The 27,475-nt window shown below is 36.7% G+C and overlaps 1 protein-coding gene across 6 annotated transcripts in view; it reads right to left on the reverse strand.

Moving 5' to 3' along the window:
• Positions 1–27,475, reverse strand: part of ube2kb (ubiquitin-conjugating enzyme E2Kb (UBC1 homolog, yeast)) — a 219,081-nt gene that overhangs the window by 63,215 nt on the left and 128,391 nt on the right. For 5 of the 6 annotated variants that reach the window (XM_069924895.1, XM_069924899.1, XM_069924896.1 and 2 more), the window contains 2 exons: positions 11,810–11,868; positions 9,409–9,491 (listed from right to left, as the gene is read on the reverse strand). In XM_069924895.1, coding sequence (XP_069780996.1) covers positions 9,409–9,491; positions 11,810–11,868 — 142 coding nt within the window. Of the gene's footprint in view, positions 1–9,408; positions 9,492–11,809; positions 11,869–27,475 lie in introns of those variants that run through there. The other variant, XM_069924900.1, reaches the window with a different exon arrangement.

Below are 27,475 nucleotides of genomic sequence, written 5' to 3' on the forward strand. Positions count from 1 at the left end.
GGGAGCAAGATTTAGATGGGATGTTGCTTCTTGGCTTAACTTGTACCCCCATGCATATACTGAAGACCCTGGACCAGCAATTTCCCTCCCAAGGCAGAAATAAGGGATCTCAGACCAGACCATTTTTACACAGTGGCTTTCCCCCTCTGTGGGATATCCACAATTCAAGGGAAATTATAAACCTGGCTATAGGTCTAGAAAAATGGCCAATGGCCAATAGTGTCAAAGACCAGATGAAAGCCACCAGAATTATAGCATTACAACAGGTGGCTTTACATAAACTGGATGGCTCTTGACTTTGTCCCATATGAAAGTGGATGTATGTGTGCCATTATCGGACAAGACTGCTGGTGCTACATCAGGGACGAATCAAAGAACATTACCACTCTGAAAGGAAATGAGCAAACTCAGGCCAACCTGCATGAGTTCAGTTCAGGAGGCAGATGGTGGCCTTTCAATTATATAAGTAAGGGTGGGATGGCATGGTGCTATATTATGACATCATCATAGCAGGAGTATTTATTGCACTTAGAACATTACAGCACAGAAAGTAGGCCCTTCTCGCCTGTGCTGAACTGTTATTTTGCCTAATCCTACCGGCACTCAGTCAAAAGCCCTCCATATACCTGTCCAAATACTTCATCAATGTTAAATTCAGCCGAGGACATCCCTCCAAGAATGTATAGATGGAGATTAAACTCCATGCTACTTAGAGAATTCATTGAAAGACAAATTAAAATGTACTTTGAAATAAATACAGAATCAGTGAAAGATAAGTTTATACTATGGGATGCAATGAAAGCGTTCATCAGAGGGCAAATAATAAGTTATGTAACCAAGATGAAGAAGGACTACAATCAGGAAACAGAGCAGTTGGAAAGGGAAATAGTAAATATAGAAAAAGAATTAGCAATGAAGGAAGACACAACTAAAAGAAGAGAATTGGCAGATAAAAAAATAAAATATGAAACACTACAAACATATAAGGTGGAGAAGAACATAATGAAGACAAAACAGAAATATTATGAACTAGGGGAAAAAACGCACAAAATTCTAGCATGGCAGCTTTAGACAGAACAAGCTAAGAAAATGGTATTGGCATCAAGGAAAAAAGACAAATAAATCACATATAATCCAACGGAGATTAATGAAAACTTCAGAGAATTCTATGAACAATTATATCAAACTGAAAACGAAGGGAAAGAAGGCAAAATAGATGAATTTTTAACTAAAACTGAACTACCAAAATTACAAATAGAGGAACAAAATAAATTAACAGAACCATTTGAAATAGTAGAAATACAAGAGATAATAAAAAAACTACCAAATAATAAAACACCAGGAGAGGATGGATTCCCAATAGAATTCTATAAAACATTTAAAGACTTATTAATTCCGCCCCTCCTGGAAGTAATCAACCCGATTGATAAAACGCAAAGCTTACCAGATTCATGTAAAACAGCAATAATTACAGTAATACCAAAGCAAAGGAAAGATCCACTCGCACCAGCGTCATATAGACAAATATCATTACTTAACACAGATTATAAGATAATAGCTAAACTATTAGCAAACAGATTAGCAGATTATGTACCTAAAATGGTAAATCTAGACCAAACTGGATTTATTAAAAAAAGACGCACAACAGACAATATTTGTAAATTTATTAACTTAATTCATGCAGTAGAAGGGAGTAAAGCGCCAACAGTAGCAGTTGCTTTAGACGCAGAGAAGACCTTTGACGGAGTAGAATGGAATTATTTATTCAAAGTATTGCAAAAATTCAGTTTACCAGAGAAGTATATTAATTGGATTAAAGCATTATATAAGGGGCCATTGGTGAAAGTGACAGTAAATGGATATATATCAAAGCAATTTAACTTAAGCAGATCAACAAGGCAGGGATGCCCACTATCACCCTTATTGTTCGCGTTAGCTATAGAACCACTAGCAGAATTGATAAGAACAGAAAATAATATAAAAGGGATAAAAATAAAAGACAAGGAATATAAAATCAGTTTATTTGCGAATGATGTTATAGTATACTTAACAGAACCAGAGGTTCCGTATGATACAATATAACTGGATACACAGACTATACATTACACCTCAAAAGTTAAATAAATGGGACCCAACAGTATCTGACAGATGTTTTCGTTGTAAAAAAGAAATGGGAACAACAATTCATGCAACCTGGACATGTGAGAAAGTAGAAACATTTTGGGAAGATCTAAACCAGATATTAAATTAAATTACAGAAAACAATATACCAAAAAACCCAGAGATCTTCCTCCTAAGTAACATAAAAAACAAAGAATTTGGACTTGATTTGGATGGTGCACAAAAAAGATTTGTTAAGATAGCTCTAGCCGTAGCAAAAAAATGTATTATGTCAACCTGGTAATTGGAAGATAATTTGAGAATACAACAATGATATATAGAAATGAATAAATGTATTCCATTAGAAAAAATAACATATAGTTTAAGAAATAATATTGAAATATTTGAACAAATATGGGAGCCATACATGAAACACAATAGAGAAAACCTACCAGGGACATTTACCACCTAAAATGACAGAAGGAGAAGATAATGAAAAGAACTGACTCAGTGGAATTTCTTGTTTATTTTTATTGAGTGACAACATTGTTTAACGGGTTTAAAGTATATTATATTCTGAACTTTAAATAAATGGGAGGGGGGGTGAGGGAGGGAGGGAGGGGGGAGAAAACGACACTGTATATATTTAAGAAGGAAAATGTATGTATCTTGATCAATATGGTTTATAGTGTGAAAAATAAAAAAAATTTAAAAAAACCATCCAAGACTCTCATATTCAAGAAACAATATTTATTTATACACATGAATATTTGTCCTACATGTATTATTTGTCTTTCTGTGTGTTATGTTTGGTTGTGTTTCTGTGCGTACCAGAGAATGCTGTTTTATCGGTTTGTACTTGTGAAATCAGATGACAATAAACTTGACTTTGTCACATCTGAAAGATCAGAAGCACGGAACATTGAGCTGCCAGTCCTGCCCCTCCCACAATCAAGTTTCACTAATGGCCACAATTTCATAATTCTATATGCCAATCCTAAACTCAAAGCTTGTTTGCCTTTCCTACAATACTCCTTACATTGAAAAAGATGCACCTGAGAATATTTCCACCACGTACAACCATTTGATTTCTGAATTTACATGCAGTCTTCACGTCATCCTTTTCCTCCTCCATTCCATTATCTATTTTGACACCCTGGTTCTCATCCCTCGGCAAATCTAGTTTAAATCCAGCACTAGCAGCACAAGCAAACCTTCCTGCAAGAATACAGTTCAGATACAAACTGTCCCATTGGAACAGGTCCCACCCTCCCTGGAGGAGAGCCCAAAGATTTTGAAATCTGAAGCCTTCCTTCCTGCATCATCTCTCAGCCACATGATTAAAAACTGCATTACCCTCTTATTTTTAACCTCACTAGCCTGACAATCTTGACATCACAACCCTAGAGGTGCTTCAACTTTGCACTCAATTCCCCTGAACTCTCTGCAGGACCTTATCACCCTTCCTCTCCATGTCATTGGCCCCTACATGGACTACAACATCTAGCTGTTCTCCCTCCCTCCTGAGAATGCCATGAACTCGATCTAAAATTCTGCTTTGTCTTTGGCCCACTGTCAGCTGGTACCTTTGCCCATAATCATAGGTGTATTCTAGTTCTACTCTTAAGAACTAGAATAAAAGGCACATCAGAGAGACCAAGCTGCTAATGAAATGGATAGAGATTACAAAGATGTGGGGAATCCTTCAACCTATCCTTAGGGTCATTATCTGCCCTTCCTATATGACCATAAAAGTCAAGACACACAATAATCCCAATATTAAGAATTTAATCTTAGTTGTCATGTAATGACAAAAGGAAGGAATGAGGAATTGTATAAAGAACATGTCCAAATGTCTTCACAACCATAACTATCTGTTGACTTAACTCATCTTTTTCTGCGTGCTATGGTTGCATGAGAACTGAAAGCGCCATGCTGGTTACTAATCATTCAGCTGATTAATGCCAAGGTGCTCAAAGCCAATGTAGGAAATGCCTACAAAATGAGATAAATATTAATCAATAATCAAGGGTGTCCGTTAAAGATATATGGGTGTGTATGATGACAAGTGTATAGGAAGTAGCCTCGTACCTTGTTGGGGTTCTCTTGTTATTGATATTCAAGCTTCATGAGTGAAACTCTGTACATCAACTGAGCATCACAAGCTTGCAAATAAATAGCGCGTGGTTTAAAGGAAATTGGGTCTGAAGTTATTCTCTAGGTCTAAACTGAGAAAGGAGTTTTGCATCGAAAGATTCAACTGCAGCTATCAAATTGGAGTGCATATGTACCTCAAAACTTGTTGCAGGGCTATGGTAAAAGAACAGAGGGTTTTTTAAAATATACAGTATAAAAACAGCATATTGTAGAAGAATAAAACATTAAAGAAATAATCTTTAAAAGTGCAATACAAAAGTAATAGAATTTACTACAGTTAACAGGCACATGGATGAAAGAAGGAGGGTTATGAGACAGGAAGGGGTTTTGTTTTAGTAGGAATATATAGGTCAGCACAACATCAGGGGCCAAAGGGCCTGCAGTTTGCTGTTATGTACTTTGTTCTATGTTAAAACCACCACTTGTGCAAGAGGTTTGACAGTAATCAATTCTGAGTACCTTAAAATAATGAAATTTATTCCAAACTGCCCTGAATGTGTTGGTTCCCATTAAAGACATTCCAAACTATGAAGACACACCAAGTGGCAGCAATCAATCTTCAATTTAAAGAAAAAAAATCGAAAGCAGAACTGGAGAAAAAAGCCTTCTGCTTCACTAGAGTTCATTTTAGTTAAATCTTTCACTATTGAGGAAACTTGCAATACCAATGAGGAACAATACAAATTCAATCTTTCGTTTATAATACTTTGACTTAAACTTAACAGGTTAGAGAAGGAGCCATTATTTGTGAGTGACCAGGAAGAATCAGGAAGTCATAAAGAAAAGGTCCTAATAATGTTAGGGGAAAAAAATAAACTGTTTCTCTGAAAAGAAGTGTCTTTTAATGTCCCAAGAGACACCCGTTTTCCAGCACGTGCAAAATGAAATTCTCCAAACCCTTTGGATTTTATATTGTGCATTTATTCATTTACCCTTTTTTCATTCATTCATCAAATAGTGTTGCTAGTGACAAGCAAGAATTGATTGGCTATTACTAATTTCTTAAGAGACGTGGATGACGCCTTTCATCATTGTGAAGATAATACCACAATAGGATTGTGCAAGTGAGTTTCAGGTTTTGTGCCTAGCAACAGTGATTACTCAAAAAACATATCCATGGCATGGGAATGTCTGGGATGAGAAATGTATGGGTGATGACATTCCCACATGTCCGCTGTCCTTATCGCAGGTGGTAGAAGTCACAGGGTTGAGTTCAGTCTGAGTATCTGCGGCGAGTACTGTAGTGTATTTTGCAGATGGTGCACATTGCAGCCATGAGGTGTCTGTGAACATCAAATAGGGAGGGTCACTGAAATTGTATTCATACTGACATGTGATGTTTATTTCAACAGATGCCTGGAAAAGTTTTACTGAGTCAGAGGCAAGTTATATACACAGGATACTGAGCCTCTGATATGTTTTTTTTAAATGCTGTGGCTAATAAACATGGTGGTCAATGTTGATTTATGTTAGGCACTCAACAATGAAAATGCTGTTGAACATGAACTATGTCTTCCAGCATTTCTGCTTCTGACCTCGGTGTGTAGATCCAGTGTTGAAACAGCCGAGGATGGCTAGGTCTATGATACTGCCAAGAAGAACTCAGGCCTGAAGTGGAGTCGAGTTGATACATCTATAGCTGCTATAACCATATTCCTTTGTACAACTTCTGTAGATTTTTCCTTGGCAAGATTGAATTCAGTGGCAATCATGCCACGTTCTATTCTCCATCATGGTCCAAAACAATAAAGAGGTAGAACTCTGAGGTTCTAGGAAACCTAAACCATGAACAGGTTCTTGGTGAATTTTGCTTGATAGCATGATCGATGATACCTTCCCTTACTTTGTTGATGACTGCAAGTAGTCCATTGGACCAACAGTTAGACTATTAGAATTGCTATGCTTTTCATGAACTTGCCCAAGACAATTATTCCACTGCACAAGAATAGCTCGGCGAGAGTTGCAAGTCTTTAGCACCATAGCAGGGATATTGTTTCATTTCTCCATGTTTGCTGTAGACAGTGCTTTCAGCTGTTTCCTGATAGGATAGTGAACGGAAATGAAATAAAGTTGCAATGTCATTGGCAGGAACCTCAGGAGAAAGGAAGATAGATCCAGTGGGAACTTCTTGCTGACAATGACTTTAAATGACCAAGCATCATCTTTGGCACTCAAGTACAGGACTCCATTGAGTGTGAGAACCTTGTTTAAAGAGACTCCTCCCAATAACTATTAAGATATTAACTATTCACTGTGGTAGAATGATAGAGCTTTCATCCAAAACACGCTATGTCTAATGCATGCTACTTTTGGTGGGTAATACAAATCTCATTTTGCATTGCAAATTTAATCTGCCTCCAATTTCATTTTTAAACACACCTGGTTGTGCAACCATAAATGATGAATGCATTTCCGAAAAAAAGCTTCCTTAAAATTAAAGTATCCAGATCAATGTTTTTAATTTGTTATTTTTCAAGTTGGAGATTTGAATCACAACTTTCCCACTTAATTGCATCAATATATTTTACTTTTCTACTTCACCCAGAGTTCAGACTTATGGTGCAATCTTTCAAGTCATGTACGACACTGAACAGTTTTATGATGTGGGTTCTTGTTTCTGAAACAAGATTGCGCAGCCCCAATTCAAGTGCAGTAAAACTCCAATAATGTGATTTTCAAATCACATGGTTCAGCATCATACATTCCTTTCAAAAACACTGAGTTCACAGGAAAATATATTGCACTACAGTGTAGTATTTCACTTGTTTTTGTAATGCATGTTGTGATATTAATATGTGTCATGTCCAATAGCCTGGAAGCTGAAGATTCTTGCATGTTTACTATAGTATCCACACAAATGGTACAGAAAGGAGCGCCATCTACAAATCAGAAAACAATTTGAAATTCCTCATCCATCTACTTCAGTGGCATTGAAGTTGAAAAAGATGGCTTGAACTAAACATTTTCAATGACCTGAACTGATGTGGTCAGGAAGGCTTGCTGATGCCTCTACCTTCTTATGGAAATTCAGCATGTCCCCAACAACTTCTGCAGGTGTACCATCAAAAACATGGATCCAGCACATCATGGTATAGGGGCTGCTCTGAAGAATCAGAAACTACAGAAAGTGGTGAATGGAATGCAGAACATCACACATACCTCCTTCCCCTCCATCAACACTACCCAGTAAGGCAGCCAACATAGTGAAGGACCAATCCCACCATTCTGTCTCCACCAATCAGGAAAGTTCAAGATTGTGAAATCACACACCAACAGGCTTAATAAAGGTTTCTTCCCTGCAGCCATCAGGCTGCTGAACAAACCCCTCAACAGTGTACTCGTACTGCCCTTGAAATGTACTAATTGATATTTCTCACTTTAACTCCATGCTCTTTCCCTGCTACTTTGTACTATTTGATTCCAAAACCCAGCAGCAATAGAAATTCACCCAGACAATGGTTACTTAAACAAAAGTTGCTTTTAATTTTGAGTGAGAAGGGAAGGTTGAGAACCACTGCTTTAGACCTAATTGTTACCAAAATATTTTGCTTGAGAAAAATTGTCATTGGCCCATTTCCTTTGGAGTTATGAAACCATGCACATAACAAGTCAATTAGGTACGATTAAAACAGTGGTTTTCAAACTTTTTCTTTCCACCCATATACCACCTTAAGCAATCCCTTACTAATCACAGATCACCAATGGCATAGAGATTACTTAGTGGTATGTGAGTGGAAAAAAAAGGTTGAGAAACACTGGTCTAGTTATTGTTCAAAATGGGAGTGACATCTAGTGTTGAAACTAATAAGTACAATGTACATACAGTGCAATTTATTTTTAATATATTTATTGATATTTTACAATATAAACAATTGTATAATACAATTATTCAATGTGCTACAAGATTCGAGAAATAAAAAAATTAAAACATTACACAATATTATATGTGAGTAGAAAGAAAAAGGTTGACAACCACTGAACTAGACTGACCTTTGTGATGTTACTCATCGATGAAAAAGGTTGCCCCAGTTGAAAAAATTGTTTACCTCAGATGATTGAATATGGTGGAACCGAAAAGAAGCAAAATAGCCAAAAATTTCAGTCTCAGTGGGAAAATGAATTGACAGAAGTCAAGGGGAAGCACGTTTGTTTGATTTGCAAGGAATCGGTTAACTTCAATAGCCCATCTTTAATAGCTTATCTACAGATTGACACATTCATCATAATCATTAAGGTGGATACTTGGGCCATGAACTGTTGTGGAGGAATGTTGGAGACCTTTTTTTGATCTTTTCTCCTGTTTTTATTTTGTGTCCAGCTTTTTATTTTGTTCTACTTTTTGAATGAAAGTTTTAAAGAGTTTTATTGCATTAATTTTAATTAAATTTAAGTACAGTATATACAGAAATGTTTGCTGTAATATGTGAATCATCAATAAACTACTGTAATGTCAATAGTTAAACTTTTCAGTAGGGTCATATAATTACTTTGATAGAAAATGAATTTTTGATGGCATAGGGTTTTTCTTGGCTAAAAACACCTCTTGCAGTGTAACTGGTTGAAAACTGCCAGGCTTAATATTGTTTAGCCTGTGACTCCCTAGGTTAGAGGTTCAATACATTGGTCTATTGCACGCCAAATGGCTGCTAAAAAGGTTGATTTAAAAGGGACAAATTTTGCTACTGTCTTTCTAACAGTCACTTGATGGTCCATCATTAGTGAAGAATGAAAGTCAATAAAACATTGGCAGAATAAAAGAAAGTTTGGAATTTTTAGAAATAGAAAAAACTTTTTTTTTTAAATGCACAGATATATTCATAGAGGAGCAATATAATTCACCTATTCAGAATTTTAACTCAATTGTTACAGAGGCATTCAAATTTCAAATGTATAGAGCAAAGATATCATTAAATACTGAAAAAGAAAAAATATTCTTAATGTTCTAAATATTCTGATTTCTTAATATAAAATAACCTTAAATTACTTTCCTTTTAAACATTCCTTAAGAGAACAAGATATTTTACAATGAAAATTTGAAAATACACCTCTCTAAAATCTATATACATATAATCAACAAACAATTCACACTACAAGCTATTTTTTTTAAAGTTTGAATGATTGCATTCCAAGAATAAAGGCAGGGAAACTCACCATTGATCTTTCAGAATATCCAAACAAATGGCTCCCGTTACTGAACTAATATTTGGATGCCAAATTTTTGTGATAAACCGAACCTGCAGGATATAATCATTTTCATTATAAAATAAAATCTAATTACCAATCCTTAAATATCATAAATGCAGAAAAATTCTTTAATGAATGCAGCTGAACCAATACTTTCTACAATACAAACTGTTCCCAATATTCCTACATGACAGCTGTAATACTGTATACAAGTTCTTCTCCAATAATTTCTATGCTAAGTTCTCTGATAAACAATACAAATGTTTATTTATGAAGCCCTTGATTCCCAAATATTTAAGTGTGCTTCAACACTTTTTGCTAATAATGAAACAACCTGTAATGACAACAAGAAATCCCTGCAATTTGTACCAAAGTAGTGAACAGATCTCACACACTCAAACTACAAAAGCAAATGTCAATAAATTATCTTTACAAATGACCTTTACAATCTAGGCTAGTTTTTGTAAAAACAATTAACAGATAAGGCTGTAAACTAAAGTAAACTTAAGTAAACTAGAATTGTAAATACATTGCAGAAGATATACACATTGTATCAGACAAAAATGAAAAAACAACTCTACCAAAAGTATGGAACTTCATCGATCAAACACAAAAAATGTCTATTTCAGTTAAGAAATATTTTTGTTTCAATTCCCAAAACACTCATTTACTATATTATTTTCATTATTTAATACAATTCATTTTGTCATGAAAACCCAATGCAAGCATAAGAGGAATGTTTGATGGCTCAAGGCCTGTCCTCACTGGAAATTAGGAGAATGGGGGGAGGGGGTGCAAGGAGGAAAGCAAAATCTCATTAAAATATTTCAAAGGTTGCAGGCATGGAAAGTCTAAACATAGAAAGGTTATTTCCCATGCTGGGTTACTCTAGGACAAGAGGCACAACTTCAGTATTAAAAACGTCCACTTAGAAAAGAGATGCAGAGGAATGTCTTTAGCCAGAGTGTGGTGAATCTGTGGAATGCTTCCACAGCTGGTTGTGGAGGCCAAGTCATCAGAGGTTGATTGGTAGGTTCTTGATTAGCCAAGGCATCAAAAGTTATGGGGAAAAGACCAGGCAGTGGGGCTGAGTGGGAAAATTGATCAGCTCATGATTTAATAGCAGAAAGACTCAATGAGCTAAATAGCCTATTCCGCTCCTATGTCTTATGGTCTTATAGTCAAGCTAGGAAACTAAACCTGATATAGTTAAAGCAGTATACTTCAAAAATTATCTTGATAGACACCCTCAAAAAGTTAACAAAGCAAGAAATTACCCAGCATGACTTAACTGCAAGCAAATTCTAAAAAAACAGATTCTGTTTATTGTGTGCAATCACCAAATACAAGGTTTTGATTGGGAAAAGTACAGAAATAATAAATATAATTATTTATTACAAGTGTACAATATTTGGCTGTAGATGAATTATTGTAATATTATTTTGTCACAGATCTGTATGGTAGCCCAGTGGTTTCCATATTTTCATTTCCAGCAGAGATAAAAATCTACACAACACGCATGCAAGATTTTTAACAATTTGCAACAAAATGAAGCAGCTTCGAGTAGAAGCAAACTGAAGTTTAATCCCCATTTCATAATCACCTTTTTTTGTGCACATAATTTTTCATCCCAAAACCTTTAGGGAACATGCCATGCTTCCTTTATTATTTACTATTCTGAGATAAGGGCCAAAAAGAAGAGTGAAGGTAAAATCATGAGAATGTTTAAAATCTTCAGGAATCAAAACTCTGCTCTGTTAGCAACCAAATGTACTCAAAAATAACTCAATGTCCTCAGGATGTCCCAAGTATTTCACACCAATAAAGTACTTATAAAGCCTTCATAGACAACACTACATCTTATATTCACATCTTCAGATTCTACAAATATCACTTAAATAATGAATCAGATAACCTGCTTTAGCAGATATAAAACCTATTGGTCAGGTCAGAAAGAATTCCAAAATTCTTTTAGTCACCCAACAAACTAAATTTCGTTTAAAGTCTTAAAACAAAGGCATCACCATTAGCACGGTCAGCATAAATGTTGTTTTTTTCTTTAAAACCACATCACTAAAATGTGAGGCAAAGATTATAAAATGGGAAAATGGTGGTCATTACTAGTTTAATGAGCAAAAGGAACAAAAAGCAAAGGCTTAAAAACTACTAAAAATATTTCAAAATACAAAATTAATTTGAAGATGCAATAAATATTTATGGATTGACAGTGTTCAACTGTGGCCACAAAAAAAGATTTTAAAATGTGGAACTATTCACAATAAATCCAAGCCTTTGAAATGTTATTTTGAAAATTACAAGTAAATTAATTGCCCAAGAGCTTATCTGTAAAATCATAATCAAGTCTCACCTTTGGAGGATTAAATGGATATGTTTCTGGTATTTTAATTTCTAGTTGATATCGCCCTCCTGCATAAATATAAAGAAGATATATGGGAAAATAATTTAACACAGTACTATTTTCAGAAATTTTAAAACATACATTCCAATTCAAAGTAAACTGCAAATTCTCCAGGTTTCAGATTGTAATATTGAATTAAAGCAACTTTTTTTTTACTAAATTTCAGTTACCAATAGCTTCCTGACTAGAGTAATTCATATATTTTAAACAACAGAAGTTATTATGAAAGGCCACACTGCAGAATTAAAGGCCACACTCCTCAACTTAAGACCATAATTGGGACCAACTCAGATTGATCGTAGGTCAGATTCGCATGTCTTAATGAGGTATTAAAGCAATTTTTCAAAAGATTTTCAACAAATGAACCTTCAATGAAGAATTTCAGCATATGTGCAGTATTTTTTAAATTTCGGTCGTATGTGTGGGTGGATGCAACTTCCGTAGGTTGTAAGTTGAGGACTATCTATACATTCAATACAAGAAATTTAATCTTTCAGAAGTATGGATCAACCCAGCTAGCAAAAGTATTTAAAGCACTTCTAAATTGTTAGAGTGAATGCATCATGCCAGACTTGAAGTTATTTAACAATGTTGCAGACATGACAAATTACTATATGTCCAACAGTCATAACTCAGAATGTACGTAATTTCAGAAAATTTGGCTGAATGCACCAAATTTTTCCCCCAAAATTTTGATACAAAATCATCAAGTCATGGAATTTTGTCCTTCTGCCACTATTTTGATCAGCTTTAAAAATCTACCAACTTCATCCTGTTCCGGTAAACTTCCATTCTTCTTCCACAATTGAAATAGAAACAAAATATGTCATGATAAAAGTCTGCTGATATCTATCTTGCCGGAAAACATATTTAACATTCAGTGGATTGATAAAACTTTTGCTTTCAACATTGATATAGAAAAATAAATGAAAACAGGAAATGTTTCATTTTATTCCGGAAATGAACAATCTAGAAATTGAATTAGAATGTGTTATATTTTTGTATAATTCAGCTTTGAATTGGTGGGGTGGAACATATTCAAGAATTCATCCATAGACTTGAATGAATATGCAACAGGTGTCACTGACTTCATCAAGACCTGCATGGACCAGTGTGTGTCCACGCACAAATACTGGGTGTTCCTCAACCAGAAGCCCTGGATGAATCTGAGAATCCGAAACCTGCTGAGGGCAAGAACAAGGGCGTTTAAGGCTGGGGAAATCGAGATCTTTACAAGAAGTCCAGGTATGACCTGCGGAAGGGCATCTCCGAAGCAAAGTGGCAATTTCAGAGGAAGCTAGAGACAGAGACATGCCAGCTATGACAGGGAGTGTAGGCCAGTACAGCCTACAAAACAAAGGCAAACATTATAGATGGCCATAATGCTTCACTACCTGGTGAGCTGAAAACCTTTTATGCCCGCTTTGAGAAGAACCAAACTAGAATCCCTGAAAAGGCTGATGACCCTGTGATATCTGTCTCTGTGGACGATGCCAGAACATCACAAGAGGGTGAACCCTTGCAAGACATCAGGCCCAGAGAGCATACCCAGCAGGGTACAGAAAATCTGCTCCAACCAACAAGCCAGAGGATTTATATATATTTTCAACCTCTCATTGTGGCAGTCAGATTCCCACCAGCTTTAAAAGGCGTAAATCATCCAGTACCCAAGTGTAATGCTGGCTGCCTCAACGACTACCGGCCAGCAGTCCTAACCATTACTATGATGAAATGCTTCAAGAGGCTGGTCATGGCCAGTATTAACATGTACCCAAGTTAAGATCTGGACCCACGGCAATTCACCTATCGTCACAATCTCTCCAAAGAAGATGCAATATCACTGGATCACCTCGCAAACAGCAATTCATACATACAGCTGTTCTTCATAGATTGCAGCTCAGCCTTCAATACCATTATTCCCTCAGTGCTGGTCAAGAAGCTACAAATTCTAGCCTCTGTACTCTCTGCAACCCTCCCCACCACCTCAGCAAATGGATCTTTGATTTTCTCATTGGAAGACCACAGTCAGTATGAATTAGAAACAACGACTCCTCCTCATTGATCATCAACACAGGTGCACCCCAAGGATGGCGCTTAGCCCTCTACTCTACTCGTTATATACCCATGACTGTGTGGTCAGGCACAATTCCAATGCCATCGACAAGTTTGCAAATGACACCACAATTGTCAGCAGAATCACAAACGACAATGTGAAAGCAAACAGGAGGGAGATAGGTCAGTTCAATGAATGGTGTAAGGACAACAACTTTGCACTCAACATCAGCAAAACCAAGATGATTATGGACTTCAGAAGGAAGTCAGGGGAACATGACCCAGTCCTCATCGAGGGCTCAGTACTGGAGAGGGTCAAGAATTTCAAATTCCTGGGTGTCAACATCTCTAAGGATCTGTTCTCAAGCTTCAATGTTGATGCAATCACAAAGAAGGCTCACCAGCTACCATACTTTTTGAGGTGTCTGACAAGGTTTGGTATGTCACCAAAGACTCTCGTAAACTTCTACAGGTGTACCATGGAGAGCATTCTGGCTGGTTGCATCACTGCCTGGTATAGAAGCGGCAATTCTCAGGACAAGAATAAACTCCAGTGGGTTATTAAACTCAGTCTGCGACATCACAGGCTCCAGACTTCACTCCATCAAGGATATCTACATGAGGCAGAGTCTTTAAAAAGCAGCCTCTATCCTCAAAGACCCCCACCACTCAGGCCATGCCCTCTTCACTCTGCTACCATCGGGGAAAAAGTACAAGAGACACTCAGCGGCACGAGAACAGTTTCTTCCCCACTGCCATCAGATTCGTGAATAATCAATGAACCAAAGACACTGCCTTACTTTTCATGCATTATCATTATTATTATTTTATTTTTTATAGTAATGATATAAGATGCTTATGTCTGTTTGCACTATGATGCTGCCACAAAACAATTAATTTCATGACTTGTCCATAATAAATCCTGATTCTAAATTCAAATTTTACAAACAAATTTGAAGGGTTGGCGGATGGCTTGTGCAATGTACATGATATATCTTGCATTTTTCTTTTTGGATCCTCAAAGACATGCATGCCTATACACCATTCAAATACATATTTTCACTCATGCACAAGTAAAATCTGCAAAGCTTAAAAACCTACTCAGCATTAATTAACCGAGAAAAGTTAGAAACCTGCCTCAGATGGATCCCTTTTAAGTAATGCATTAAGCAGCTACCTCTACAGGTCCAACCTCTTACCCCCTGAGACTGTCATCAATCCATATGCCTATTCAGCTGCAAAACAGCCTATCAATCATTCTTTGACCATCTCCTTTTTGCTCTTCCTTTACAAGTCCAAAGTGCCCAGCTCCTTTAAACAGTCCAATTTAGCACCAGACTTCATTGTTTCCTTTGCATTCTGCAAAGGCAATGTTACTAAATGCATGTACTCAAATAAAATGTTTGCTGGCCTAGTTATTAAAATGCCAGAACTCGTATAACATTAAAAATTTTGAAGAAAAAAAATCGATCAATAATATTAAACATGTAAAAAGTTTTTTTTACCAAGAATGGGCAATCACATTCATTGCATATATCCAGACAAGTGGTGAAAACATAATTAACTGAACTCTAAGGAACAATGAGGAATACACTACCAGTAATATTTCATAAATAATGATGATTTTCTTGTCTAATAAACCAAATTTCAGAGTTTTAGTCAGCATTTTTAACAGCGTATTTAGTTTTGTCAGTTCCATTCCACTATGAAATATGATCAATTGTAGTAAATTTAGCTTTCATTAAGAAATAGTAGTTACTATATCCCACTAATTGATAAACTTCAATAATCACTGTGCTTGATTGTTGAATTCAAAGGGAAATAAGTAATTTCCTCTAAAGAATTATTACCAGAAGAATCTGAAACCAAGAGATTAAAAAAATATATTAGAAAAGGTTTTATAGAAGTAGGTAAAAAAAATTTTAAAAATGATTGATTTTAGGAGGACATTGTAGACTTCGATAATCTGCCTGAAAGTACAGCTTCCAGAGGTGGATCTTTAACACTCGGACTATGCAAAATGAACGTGCAGGTAATCTCCCAATTGCATATGAATTCCAATCTTAAGGACTATCTGTAAACTGATTTCACCTTGTCAGAAACAAGTATTTTCTATAAAAACTGATACCATATTGCTTTTTTTCTCCATTTTATTGAATAATCACTTTTTAAAATAAATGTAATTTTATAAATTTAAAATCACAATAAAATGTGCATAATAATAATTAAAATACACGTGGCATATAAAGCAATAAAGACCCCCCCCCATATACTGTCCCCTTTCCCTCCATCCCTTACTAAAAGAAAAAAAAGAGGACAAGAAACCCTCAACAGAAGTGTCTATTACCTTAAAGTTTCTTTTAATATACTGAGACCTTAAGGAGAAAAGTAATGTCAGAGCTTCATTTAAGTATTCACACCCACATTTTGTAAATATGGGCACTATATTTTCCAAAATATATAGTATGTATTGCTTAAATTAGAATTTTCTCAAGTGGCATACAACTCATGCCATCTTTCTGTACTCAAATCTGTATCAGACTTCCAATTTATGGCAATACATTTTCTTGCTTTTGCTAAAGTAATTTGAACAAACATCTTTTGATACATATTAAATTTCAACTTAGGTTCAATATTCTTAATATCACTCAATAAAAATGCATTGGACTCTGTGGAATTTAATCCCTGTTATTTGTTTCAATAAATTACCTATTTCTAACCAAAAATGTTTAACTCTAGGACACTGTCAAGTAGAATCCAAAAATGTACCAATTTTCTTTAAAACTTATATAGTGTCAAATATAACTGATGAATAAAATTGTATTGTACCAGTCTATATCTCATATTTATTCTGCTTTTCATATTTTCTCTACATAATCTCAATCCAATCACATTCATCAATTTGTTTATTCAAATCTATTTCCCATTTTTATTTAGATTTATGAACCCCTACTTTTTGGGCTTTCTTTTGTATTAACCTATACATCATTGAAATAAATTTCTTTATGTCTCCATTACATAAAAATAATTCTAATTCCATCTCTGCTGGCAATAACGGCTCTTACCAAAATTTTCATGTAAATATTCCATAACCTGATAATAACTAAGTCTAGTATTTTCAGGTAACTTGAACTTCTCCTTCATTCTATTAAAATAAATAAATTTCCCTGCTTCATAAACATCCTCAATCTTCTTAATTCCCTGATACTGCCAAATCCTTAAAAATTTATTTCCCATGGAAAACAAAATCAGTCTATTCTGAAATAATGGTTCTTTTCGAGACAATAAACTTCCTCCAAGATCTCTCTATCAACCTTATTCCAAAGCTCAATTTCCTTCAATATGAGACTTGCTTTATTCGCTGTTAGCAATCTTGAATACCATTTATAAACAAACACTTGTGGGTTTGGTTCCCCTATTTTACTAAGTTCTATATACGCCCAAGCTAAAAGTTTATTTAAATCATACATTACATTAACAAAATGCAAATGAGTTCCTTTATAATAATTCATAAAATTATGGAGCTGTCAACCTCCTAAATCATAATTCCATGTTAATTTATCAAAAGAAACACTTGCCATGTTTCCATTCCACAAAAATTTCCTAATACAAGCATTTAATTCTTTTAAAAATGTTGAGGAATTGCTAGAGGAATCGTTTGAAAAATATATTGTATTCTAGGGAAAACATTCATCTTAACACAATTTACTCTTGTAACAAAATATAGATATGTTTTTGGGAGATAAATTGGGGTAGGATTTTCAGTGCAGATCACATACAAACACTTTAAAACAGATCTTATTTAAAATATTGGAGCTCTGCTAATGCTAGACATAGCAGGCCCAGAGCCTTTGCAAAAGCTTTGGAGAGTGCCCAAGAGACTTCACTAATGGATTCTTGTTTACAAAAAAGCAACAGATGAAAGAACTTGTCAGAGCCACAGATTGTCTGGAGTAGAACTTGTTGTTCTAAGAGGGTTGTGTGATTTTGAAAGCAGAGAGAGTCAAACAGTTTTACAGACAGACAGACAGACAGACAGACAGACAGAGATAGTTCTACAGTTTTACTGTCAGCAGCAGCAGCTAGGGCTGGAACAGGACAAGCTGGCAAGCTTGTGGAAAACCCCATTTGGAAGGCGGGTTGTAAGTGCTTAGTTCAGTCTGGTGAAAGCCCTTGTGGTTCATGCAAGAGGAGAGGACTGGATGTTTAATTTTTCACTTGAAATAGAGAAACAAAAATAAAGTCTGTGGTGACCTGAAAGAGGTTATCATCTAGAGAACCCTGAGGGGGAAAGTTTCTTCGGCAAGACACTGAAGTGGCTGATTAAAAAGGAATAACTTCCCCCAAATTGATTTTATATCCATATTCTTTTAATCTAAATTTAAATTGTCGCAAAGAATCGAACATCTGTTGAGTAAATCAAGACATTATCTGCAAAAATTTATTTTATGTTCTTCCTGATTCACCTTAATACCTTTTATCTTTGAACCCTGTCTTATTAATTCAGTTAAGATTTAATTTCTAAAACAAATAAAGCTGGCAACAGTGGACAACCTGGTCTATCTCATCAACCAGAAAGTTGTTGTCATTTAACCATTAGTCACAACTTTAGCACTAGGGTTCTTATATATTATTTTAATCCAATCAATAAACATTGACACGAACCCAAATTTCTCCAAAACTTTTAACAAAATCCTATTCTAAACTATCAAATGCTTTTACTGCATCTAACTCTCCTATATCTTGTTCCAACTGATTTATCTCTTCTGTATAATCTTATTTAATTTTGGCTGAATAACTTATTATTTGTCCTCTTAAACAGGCTTTAAGTACTTCCCATATATTTATTATCAACTGAAATATTAGTTGTATCAAGAAAAATTGAGTTTGTTTTCTTATAAAGTTACAAAAATCCACTCTTTTTAACCACATAGTATTAAACCTCCACCATTGTGGAGAATGATCTGATAATATTCTAGATTTATATTCAACAAAATTAATTCTTCGCTGTAACTGTGCTGATATTTTTAAAAATCTATTCTCAAATAAGAATCATGTCTGTGGGAATAAAAACGTAGTCTCTCTCCTTAGGATTCAATCTACATCAAATGTCTATTAAATGTAATTCTTTCATCAAACTCAATAAAGTCTTAACCATTTTAGTTTTTGTTACCAATTAAATTGATTTATCCAATATAGGATCCAAACAACGATTAAAATCACTTCCTATTAAAATACTTTAATGAGATTCTGACAAATATAAAAATGTATCTCGTATAAAGTCTTCATCTATATTTGGTGCATAAATACTCATGTGTCCACATTTCATAATAAATTTCACAATGAACCAAAACATATCTTCCCACGGGATCTGTTATAACAGTAATGTTTTCTTTATTAATATTACTACTTCTCTTGCTTTGGAATTAAAGGGTGATGATACCACTTGACCAACCCATTTTCTTTTTTTTAATTTCAAATGTTCTTTTTCAGTCAAATGAGTTTCTTGTAAAAATGCTATATCAATTTTCATCTTTTTTTTACAAGGATAAATTATTTTTATTTTAATTGGACTATGAATCCCATTAACATTATTGTTTTATTGTTATCCATTTTTAAATCTAAATCTCTTCCAGTCCCACACTTCCAGGTCTCCATCATCCAATACAAGAAACTCCTGTAAATGTCTTTGTTCCAAAGAAAAAAATAACAATAGATACAAAACCCCCCAAAAATGCTGAATTAAAAAATAAACAGCACTACTCTCCTCCACCATACAGGTTGTGGCTCCCACCACAATATGACACATAAACAGATAAGGCAAGTAAGAAAAAAACATCCATTCCCGCCCCCCCGGAGAAAAAAATCAATTATAAAATTCATTCAAACTGTCTTTCAGCAACCACTTCTAAATCAGAGTTTACTTGATTGTCAACGATCATGACTGACTTTGTTCCTCTGGGCCTATCTGCAACCCCTGTTGACAGCTTAAAACCTGCAGCGGTGCAGTTCTCTTGGGTGTAAGCTGTACCTGCACCACCTTCCTCTGCATTTCTCATTGAGACCTTGAACCTTCCACTTCCTGATGATTTTCTTAATTTGAAGGAAGAGATCCTGATGCCACAAAAAACCTGGACTGTCCAAAAAACCTGATTGTCCAAAAACACCTTTAATGTAGCTGGGTGTCTGAACATAAACTTGTAACCTTTCTTCCAAAGAATCTCCTTCACTGGATTAAACTCTTTTCTTCTGTCCACCACTGCCTTACTCAAATCAGCATGAAAGAAATTTTATTTTCATCAATAATCATAGGTCCCATATTCTGCTTTGCCTTTTGGACCACTAGATTTTTTTTTAAACTTTATCTTGATAGCTTAAGCATCTAACTAAATCAGCTCTGAGTGGTTGAGTTGGCAGTGGCTTCCCCACTAAGGCTCTGTGAGCTTTCTCCAATTCAATTCCATTGGGGAAATTTTCTTCCCCCAGAACTTCAGAAATTTTTTTTTTGAAAAAATTTCCACAGGATTTTCACTTTCTTCAGAATCTTCTCTAAGACCAACAATCTTAACATGATTTTCCAATATGCCCATTTTTTCTAACAATTCATTCCTCTGTTTTTCCCAAACATTTTCAGAATTTTCAACCTTCTCAATTCTATCCATACAAATATCCACATCATTTTTAACAATCTGGACATCCAATTCTGAACTTTTTCTTTGATTTTATTAACTTCTGGAGCATACTTCATCATGTCAGTTCTAACATCCTTCGCATCACTTCTAATATCTGTACATCTCTTAAAATATGAAAGTGACCTATCATTAATGAGGAAAGATTCTTTATAGTTAAACCTTGACCTTCTTCATACTCTTCATCAGATTCTTCTTGGTCTCCCTTTTCTTCTGTATCGCTAGCTGTCAATAAAACAGGTGTTTCTAACAGCACTGTTCCAGGTTGTAGTTCTTCAGTTCTGACAGCACTAAAAGTGGCACTGTTGAGTCTCAATTCAGAAGCTGCTTCTTCCTTTTTGAGCATGTGCGGGGGTAAACCTTCACACATGCACCACATTTTAATATTCCTTTGGAGAGATCTGGATGGATCCAGCACCATCTTCTCCAGTTGCCTGGAGGGGTGGTACTGTTGCCGGCTTCAGGAAAGTCGTCATCACCCGCCTCATCCATGGAGGCCTCAGAACCTGAGCCCCAAGCTCCAGTGTTAAGGTAGGACATACATTCATTTTTTTTCCATTTCTTTACTCACAGTTAACTTGGTTTTTGCTGTTTTCTTTCCTCTACCAGCCACGTTACTGGTAGGTTCCAGGGGTTTTTAAATAAATGTAGATTATTTTAAAAGTTCTTATTTTTGGGCTTTAATTTTATTTCCCCAGGAGTCTTCATTCCACCTCCTTCCCTCACACCATCACACTCTGCAACCCCCACCTGAATAATCACCTCAATTCTACCAATATTTAAACTAATGGAATATATACTGTATCCAGTCATTAATGAATACCATGAAACATTTTATTTTTTTTAAATGAATGGAGATTTACATAAAGTAAGGAAGGTAGATCATTTATAACATGCACTGTCCCTGTATTAGAGAAGCACTTTGAAGAAGAATTGAGAAGAAGCAGAGGAGACGACCCTATAGGTCCATGGCAGTGGACCAGTGAGTGGCTCTGCAGCTGAAGAACACACAGGTGGCGGGTTGTTGGTGACTAAAGGAGAGAAACCCATGCAGGCGACTTGCAGACAAAGGACTCACACCAGGCTTCTGACTGCTGGAGACCGGCTGAAGGGGCACCAGGTATTGGAACCAGGATGCAAGAGAGTGCAGAAGGCAGGAGGGGTTCCCGAGGAGACTTGTGCACTGAAGGCTTCCTGATTATGTTGGAGGTTTGGAACTGGAGGTCAAGTTGTCAATGATTTGGATCGTAGTCTGTGTGGCTGCAGAGGCCTTGGGAGTGCAAGAGGCGAATCCACAGACACACAGTGGCTGAGGGGAATCTCTTGATTTTCTTTTTCTGACTACAAGGGGTGGTGGGCAGTTTCTGCTGATGGTGAATCTTTGTTGCCTTATGGCAGACTAAAATGCAATTTTATTACATGACAAGAAAATGATCTTGAAACAATGATCTGAAAGTCTCCCAGAACTGGAACAGACGTAGTGATTGGAGCGAGGGGGCAAGAGTCACATCATGGATAAATTTTAAATCAGATTGAGAATTTAAGCATCATTCAACTATGAGCTGGTTTCAGTCATAGTGAGTGAGGAGTAAATTGGTAAAAAAAAAGCTCAAAAAGTGAATTAAGACATCAACAATGGACCAGAGGAATCTATATTTAATAGAATCCATATTTAATTTAATGGGGTGGGGGGGGGGGGGTAAATTCGAGGAGAAACTAGGAAGCTTTGGCAATGGCATAAATAGAGTAATTGTCCATAAAATTAAGCACTGCTGGGGCTGTACAGGCAATTTTTCCAAACTATTAAATGTTATTTCAATAAATTCTCCAACACATTCACTTTTAAGAGGCTACACTATTATAATAAATTTTCCATTAAGTTAGTGAATTTAAATTGTTTGGGAACCATGCTGAACCGTCAGTATTTTTAACAATCAGACACCCAATATGAGTTGACTCTGTGGACAAAAGTTCGAGCCAAACACAACAATGTTGCACAACACGAAAGTCTGTAGACACTGTGTGATTGTAGTAAAAACACAAAAATGCTAGAGGAACTCAGTAGGTCTCACAGCATCTGAGCAGGCACCTGAATAAAAGAAATAGCTTGAGAGCAGCAGGGAATACAGATGGGGAGCACAGAACTCCCTTCCAAGAGAGGAGGAGAGCCTCTTCAGGATAGGTGATATTGTGAAATGTCTGGCTCAGGTTCAATTTCCTGAGACAAAGGTAGGGAGCAGATTTTAGTAAAACATGAAAGTCTGCAGACATGGTGGTTGAAGTAAAAACACAATGCTGGAAAAACTGAGCAGGTCAAACAGTGTGCTTTATATAGCAAAGAAAAAGATACATAACCAACATTTTGGACTTGAGGTCTTCATCAAGGTATGAAAAATGTCGGCCCAAATGGAATGTGGAGACAGGCAGGAGGAGGAGCATAATCCTAAAGACAGGAGGTATAGGTGGATAAGAGAGGGCGGGCATACCAGCAAACGGGGGAGGGGGGGAGAATTCTGTGAATGGAAAGGGAAGGGTGTGGTGGAGGGGAGTGGAGTGCTGGAGGAAAGAAGGGGAAGGGAGAGGGAAGGGAGAAAGGAGAGTTGGCTAGCAGAAACGAGGGAAGTCGATGTTAATGCCATCTGGTTCAAGAGTGCACAGACAGAAAATCAAATATTGTCCTCCAATTTACGGGTGGTATTGGTGGGATAGTACACGAGGCAAAGGACAGACGTGTTCTCCAATTTACAGCCCCCAAACAATCCTTTCAAAAGAAGCAACATTTATGTATTCGCAGGAGTTACCTACTGCATCCAGTGCTTCCTTTATGGCCTTTTCTACATCAGAGAGACTGGGTGCAGGCTGGGAGATCATTTCACTAAGCACCTTCGCTCCGCTCTCTCCACATCAGTGACAGGAATTTCCCAGTTTGTGCCCCAATCCCATGTTTACGTCTGTTCATAGTCTTATGTACTCTCCCATTAAGACCACCCATAAATTGGAGGAACAACATTTGATTTTCTGTCTGGGCACTCTCCAACCGGATGATATTAACATAGATTTCTCCTGTTTCTGCTACCCTACTCTCTGTTATCTCTCCCTTTCCCTTCTTTCCTCCAGCTCTCCACCCCCTTCCCTCTCCATTCACAGAATCCTCCTTTCTCCCCCTCTTTGCTAGTGCGCCGTTCCATATCCACCGATTACCTCTTGCCTTTGGGATCGTATTCCTTGCCCTACCCCACTCCATCATTCTGTCCGGTCGACTACCTACATTTTTTCATACCTTGATTAAGAGCTCAAGACCAAAACTTTGATTTTGTATCGATGTTGGTACTCCACCCATTGTGGAACTCTGAAAATCTGCTATCCAATTCCTTAGAAATCTCAATGCTTAGCAACTAGCTGTCTTCGTGTTAATACCTGCCCTCCTTTTGACCGACATAGCCCCCTGCTCCTGCCCTCCTTTAGACAGACCTGGACCACATTTGCTACCTACTGAATGAGAATGAGGCCCAGTTTCTAACACCCCCTGAAATAGATCTACTCCTGGTTCCAGCGCTTCCTTTAAACTCACCAAGTTCTGTATCTCGTGCTCGCTTGAAACTCTGGGATCCCATTTCTCACTCTGCCTTGAAACTTAACCTGGATCACTGGAATCTTTATTAAACTAACAAGTTACAATAATTTAAAATTTATTGGAGTATTAATGAAGATAACTTCAAATTGTCTGGAAAATCTGCTTGTCCAACACCAAAGTTCAAAGTCTGCCAGTTAGACAAAATTTCAAGTATTTAGGAATTTCTTGCTCAATAAAACTATAATAAATGTGAAATTTGGAGGGTAAAGCTTGGGAAATGCAACAAGTTATCAATTAAAATTGTCAAGAGGCAGCATGTCAATAATAAAAACAGAACCTTAAAGAACTTCAAAGCTAACAGTATAAGCATGGATGAACAAACAATTGCAGGTGATTTTTGAACTAGAATTCAATGAATAAAAAATGAAAAATGCCCTCCAACCGGAACATACAAATGCTGGAGGAGAATGTAGAAGTCAATTACATTAAAGGCTGTGAATGGGAGAAATAGAGTGCCACAGCCAAGGTTGCAAAGATTATTCATTATTTTGTATAATGACCACTTGGGTTCTAGAACAGAAACTGAATTAAAAGACAGCAATTGTATGGATAGCCCATTGTTATTCAAATTTATTGTCAGATGTACTGAGAAAGTTCATTACTGTGCACTCCAGTTAATCAATCCATATGTAATTCAGCAATAAAAGCACAACACAAACTGCAGAACTAGAGAGAGCAGAGTTAGAACAGAGCAATGGCAATGTCAAGTTCAAACAGGAGTCTGATAATGACAGGAAAAAGAGCCACATTGAATCTAATGATGTGATCTCCCACTCTTCATCCCAACAAAGGGTTTGGGGGGGAGGGGAAGAAAAGGAGGAGGGGAGGAGAGTGTGTGGCATTTTTTTTAATATGTTGGCTGCTTTTCTGAGGCAGTGGAAGGTATAGATGGAATTGAAAGGGGGGCTCGGGGGGGGGAGGAGAGTTTGTTTGAATGTTTGAGCTGTGTTCAAGCTCTCGGCAGTTTCTTCCAGCCTTGGGCATAACAGTTCCCATATCATGCAGTGAGATGCAACCTGACAGAGTAGTCTCCATGGTTCATCTGTTCAAGTTGTTCAGGCACACAGGCTTTTAAGGAAGAAGAAGCGCTGGTGAACTTTCTTAATTATTAGTTCAAGGTGGTAGTAAGTCGAAGATATTTTCATCCAAAGAATTTAAAAAGCTATCCTCACCATCCCAGCAACATTAATGTGGTGTGATGATCTGAACAAAGAGGAGTGAGCTCCATCCCTCTTCCAGACTTTTACTGAGATTGTAAGTGAGGTTGTTATCCTGGCACCAAACCATTAGCCTCTCCATCTCCCTTCTATGTTATGACTTATTGTTGTTTGAGGTCCAACCTATGACAGCGGTGTCATCTGCAAATTTATAGAAGGAATTGAACCCACATAACTCTGTTTAATCACACAATTGTATGTGTAGAGAGTATAGGAGTTAGCTGAGTATGCAGCCCTGTAAGATAGTGGTTTTAAGGGTGATTGTTGAGAAGGAGAGGTCATTAATCCTCACTGGTTGAAAGCCAGGAATGGCACAGTTAGTGTAGCAATTAACACAATGCTGATATAGCATCAGTGACCGGGATTCGAATCTGGCGCTCTTTATAAGGAGTTTGTATGTTCTCCCCATGACTGCGTAGGTTTCCTTCGAGTGCTCCCATTTTCTCTCACCCTTCAAAACATACCAGGGGTGTAGGTCAATTGGGTGGCACGGGCTGTGGGCGGAAAGGCCCAGTTACCATGCTGTATGTCTACATTTAAATTTAAAATCATAGTTGGTCTGCAGGATAGGAAGTTGTGGATCCAAATGCAGTGGGGTGAGGAGGGTTAGAAAGTGCATCTCAGAGGTGACTCCTGTTCTTTCAGGTGGCCTCCCAACAGCCACATAGGGGTAGAATATGCAGCTTTACATCGGGGTATTCTGGCCACCTGAAAGAGCCTTCTGTCTCACCCACACTGGCTGAGACAACTTGTTTCACTCCTCTCTCTCTCTCTCTCTCTCTCTCTCTCTCTCTCTCTCTCACTCACACCGTCAGAGACAATTTGCTTGACTGACTCCCTGTGCTTGCAAAGAAACATCTGACCTTCTCCATCAAACAATAGGAGTCAGCCTTTGGTTCATCTGTTGTTTTTAGGTAAAAAAAAAGAACCCTTCAGTGACCTCTGAGCACTCTTGTCAAAAGCCTTGCAAAAAGGTATCAGGAGATAGTATCACTTGCTGTTGCTTTTAAGACAATAGTCCATTCATTCAATTCAATTAACACCCAATTTGTGAAGTCTCCATAGGCATTCTTCACAGTTTCTGTAAAGTCACTCTGGATATGAATTCTTCAGTATTTCAAATAGGATCTGTTTTAAAATATGTATATGTACTTTAATTTTTCCTAATTTATCTCCCAAAAATATTCCGTCACAGCGTATATCTACCTGAACAAAAAATATAAAACTAAACTTTATCAGTTTCAATGTTTCCTCAATTCACAGGCACATTACATGACATGGTTCTAATAGTCGGTCCTTCTATCTGTAAGGTAAAACATCATGAGATGGGAATGTGTAAGGAGTTACCCTGTGCAGGGCTGTAACAAGATGTGAATGCATCCTTGTACTTACAAGATAAGAGAGACATTGATGGATTGAGAGGCAGGAAGCTAGCAGGGAAAGGATAGCAACAGTTTTAGTCATTGGACAAGTAATGATATGATGATGTTCTAAGCACATATCCAAGGGTATAAAAAAATCACCATTTTGCTGATAACGGCAGAATGCATTCTCCGACTAACATTGTTAGTTGCAAGTGTTACAATCTGGTAATAAAGAACAAAGAACCCTGATTTCGACTCAGTCTGGTGTTTGTCTCACTCATTCATGAACAAAGCAGACCTAACATATCCCACAGAACAGCTTCAGCCTGACAATATCAAGTCCACACGTACAGTGCCCTCCATTATGTTTGAGACAAAGACATTTTTTTCCTTTATTTGCCCATGTGCCATATTTTCTAATTTATAATCAAATGATTCACATGTGATTAAAGTGCACATTCCATATTCAAGGTTATTTGTATATATTTTGGTTTGACCATGTAAAAATTACAGTACTTTTTATACATAGTCTCCTCATTTCAGGGCACCATAAAATTTGGGACACTTAGTTTCACAGATGTTTGTGAGCACTCAGGAACATTTAATTGCTTCATTGGTACAGGTTTTAAGAGAGCTAGGCTTGCTTCTAAGCTTTTGAT

Source organism: Narcine bancroftii, chromosome 3 (genome assembly GCF_036971445.1).
Source record: "Narcine bancroftii isolate sNarBan1 chromosome 3, sNarBan1.hap1, whole genome shotgun sequence".
NCBI classification, from domain to species: domain Eukaryota; kingdom Metazoa; phylum Chordata; class Chondrichthyes; order Torpediniformes; family Narcinidae; genus Narcine; species Narcine bancroftii.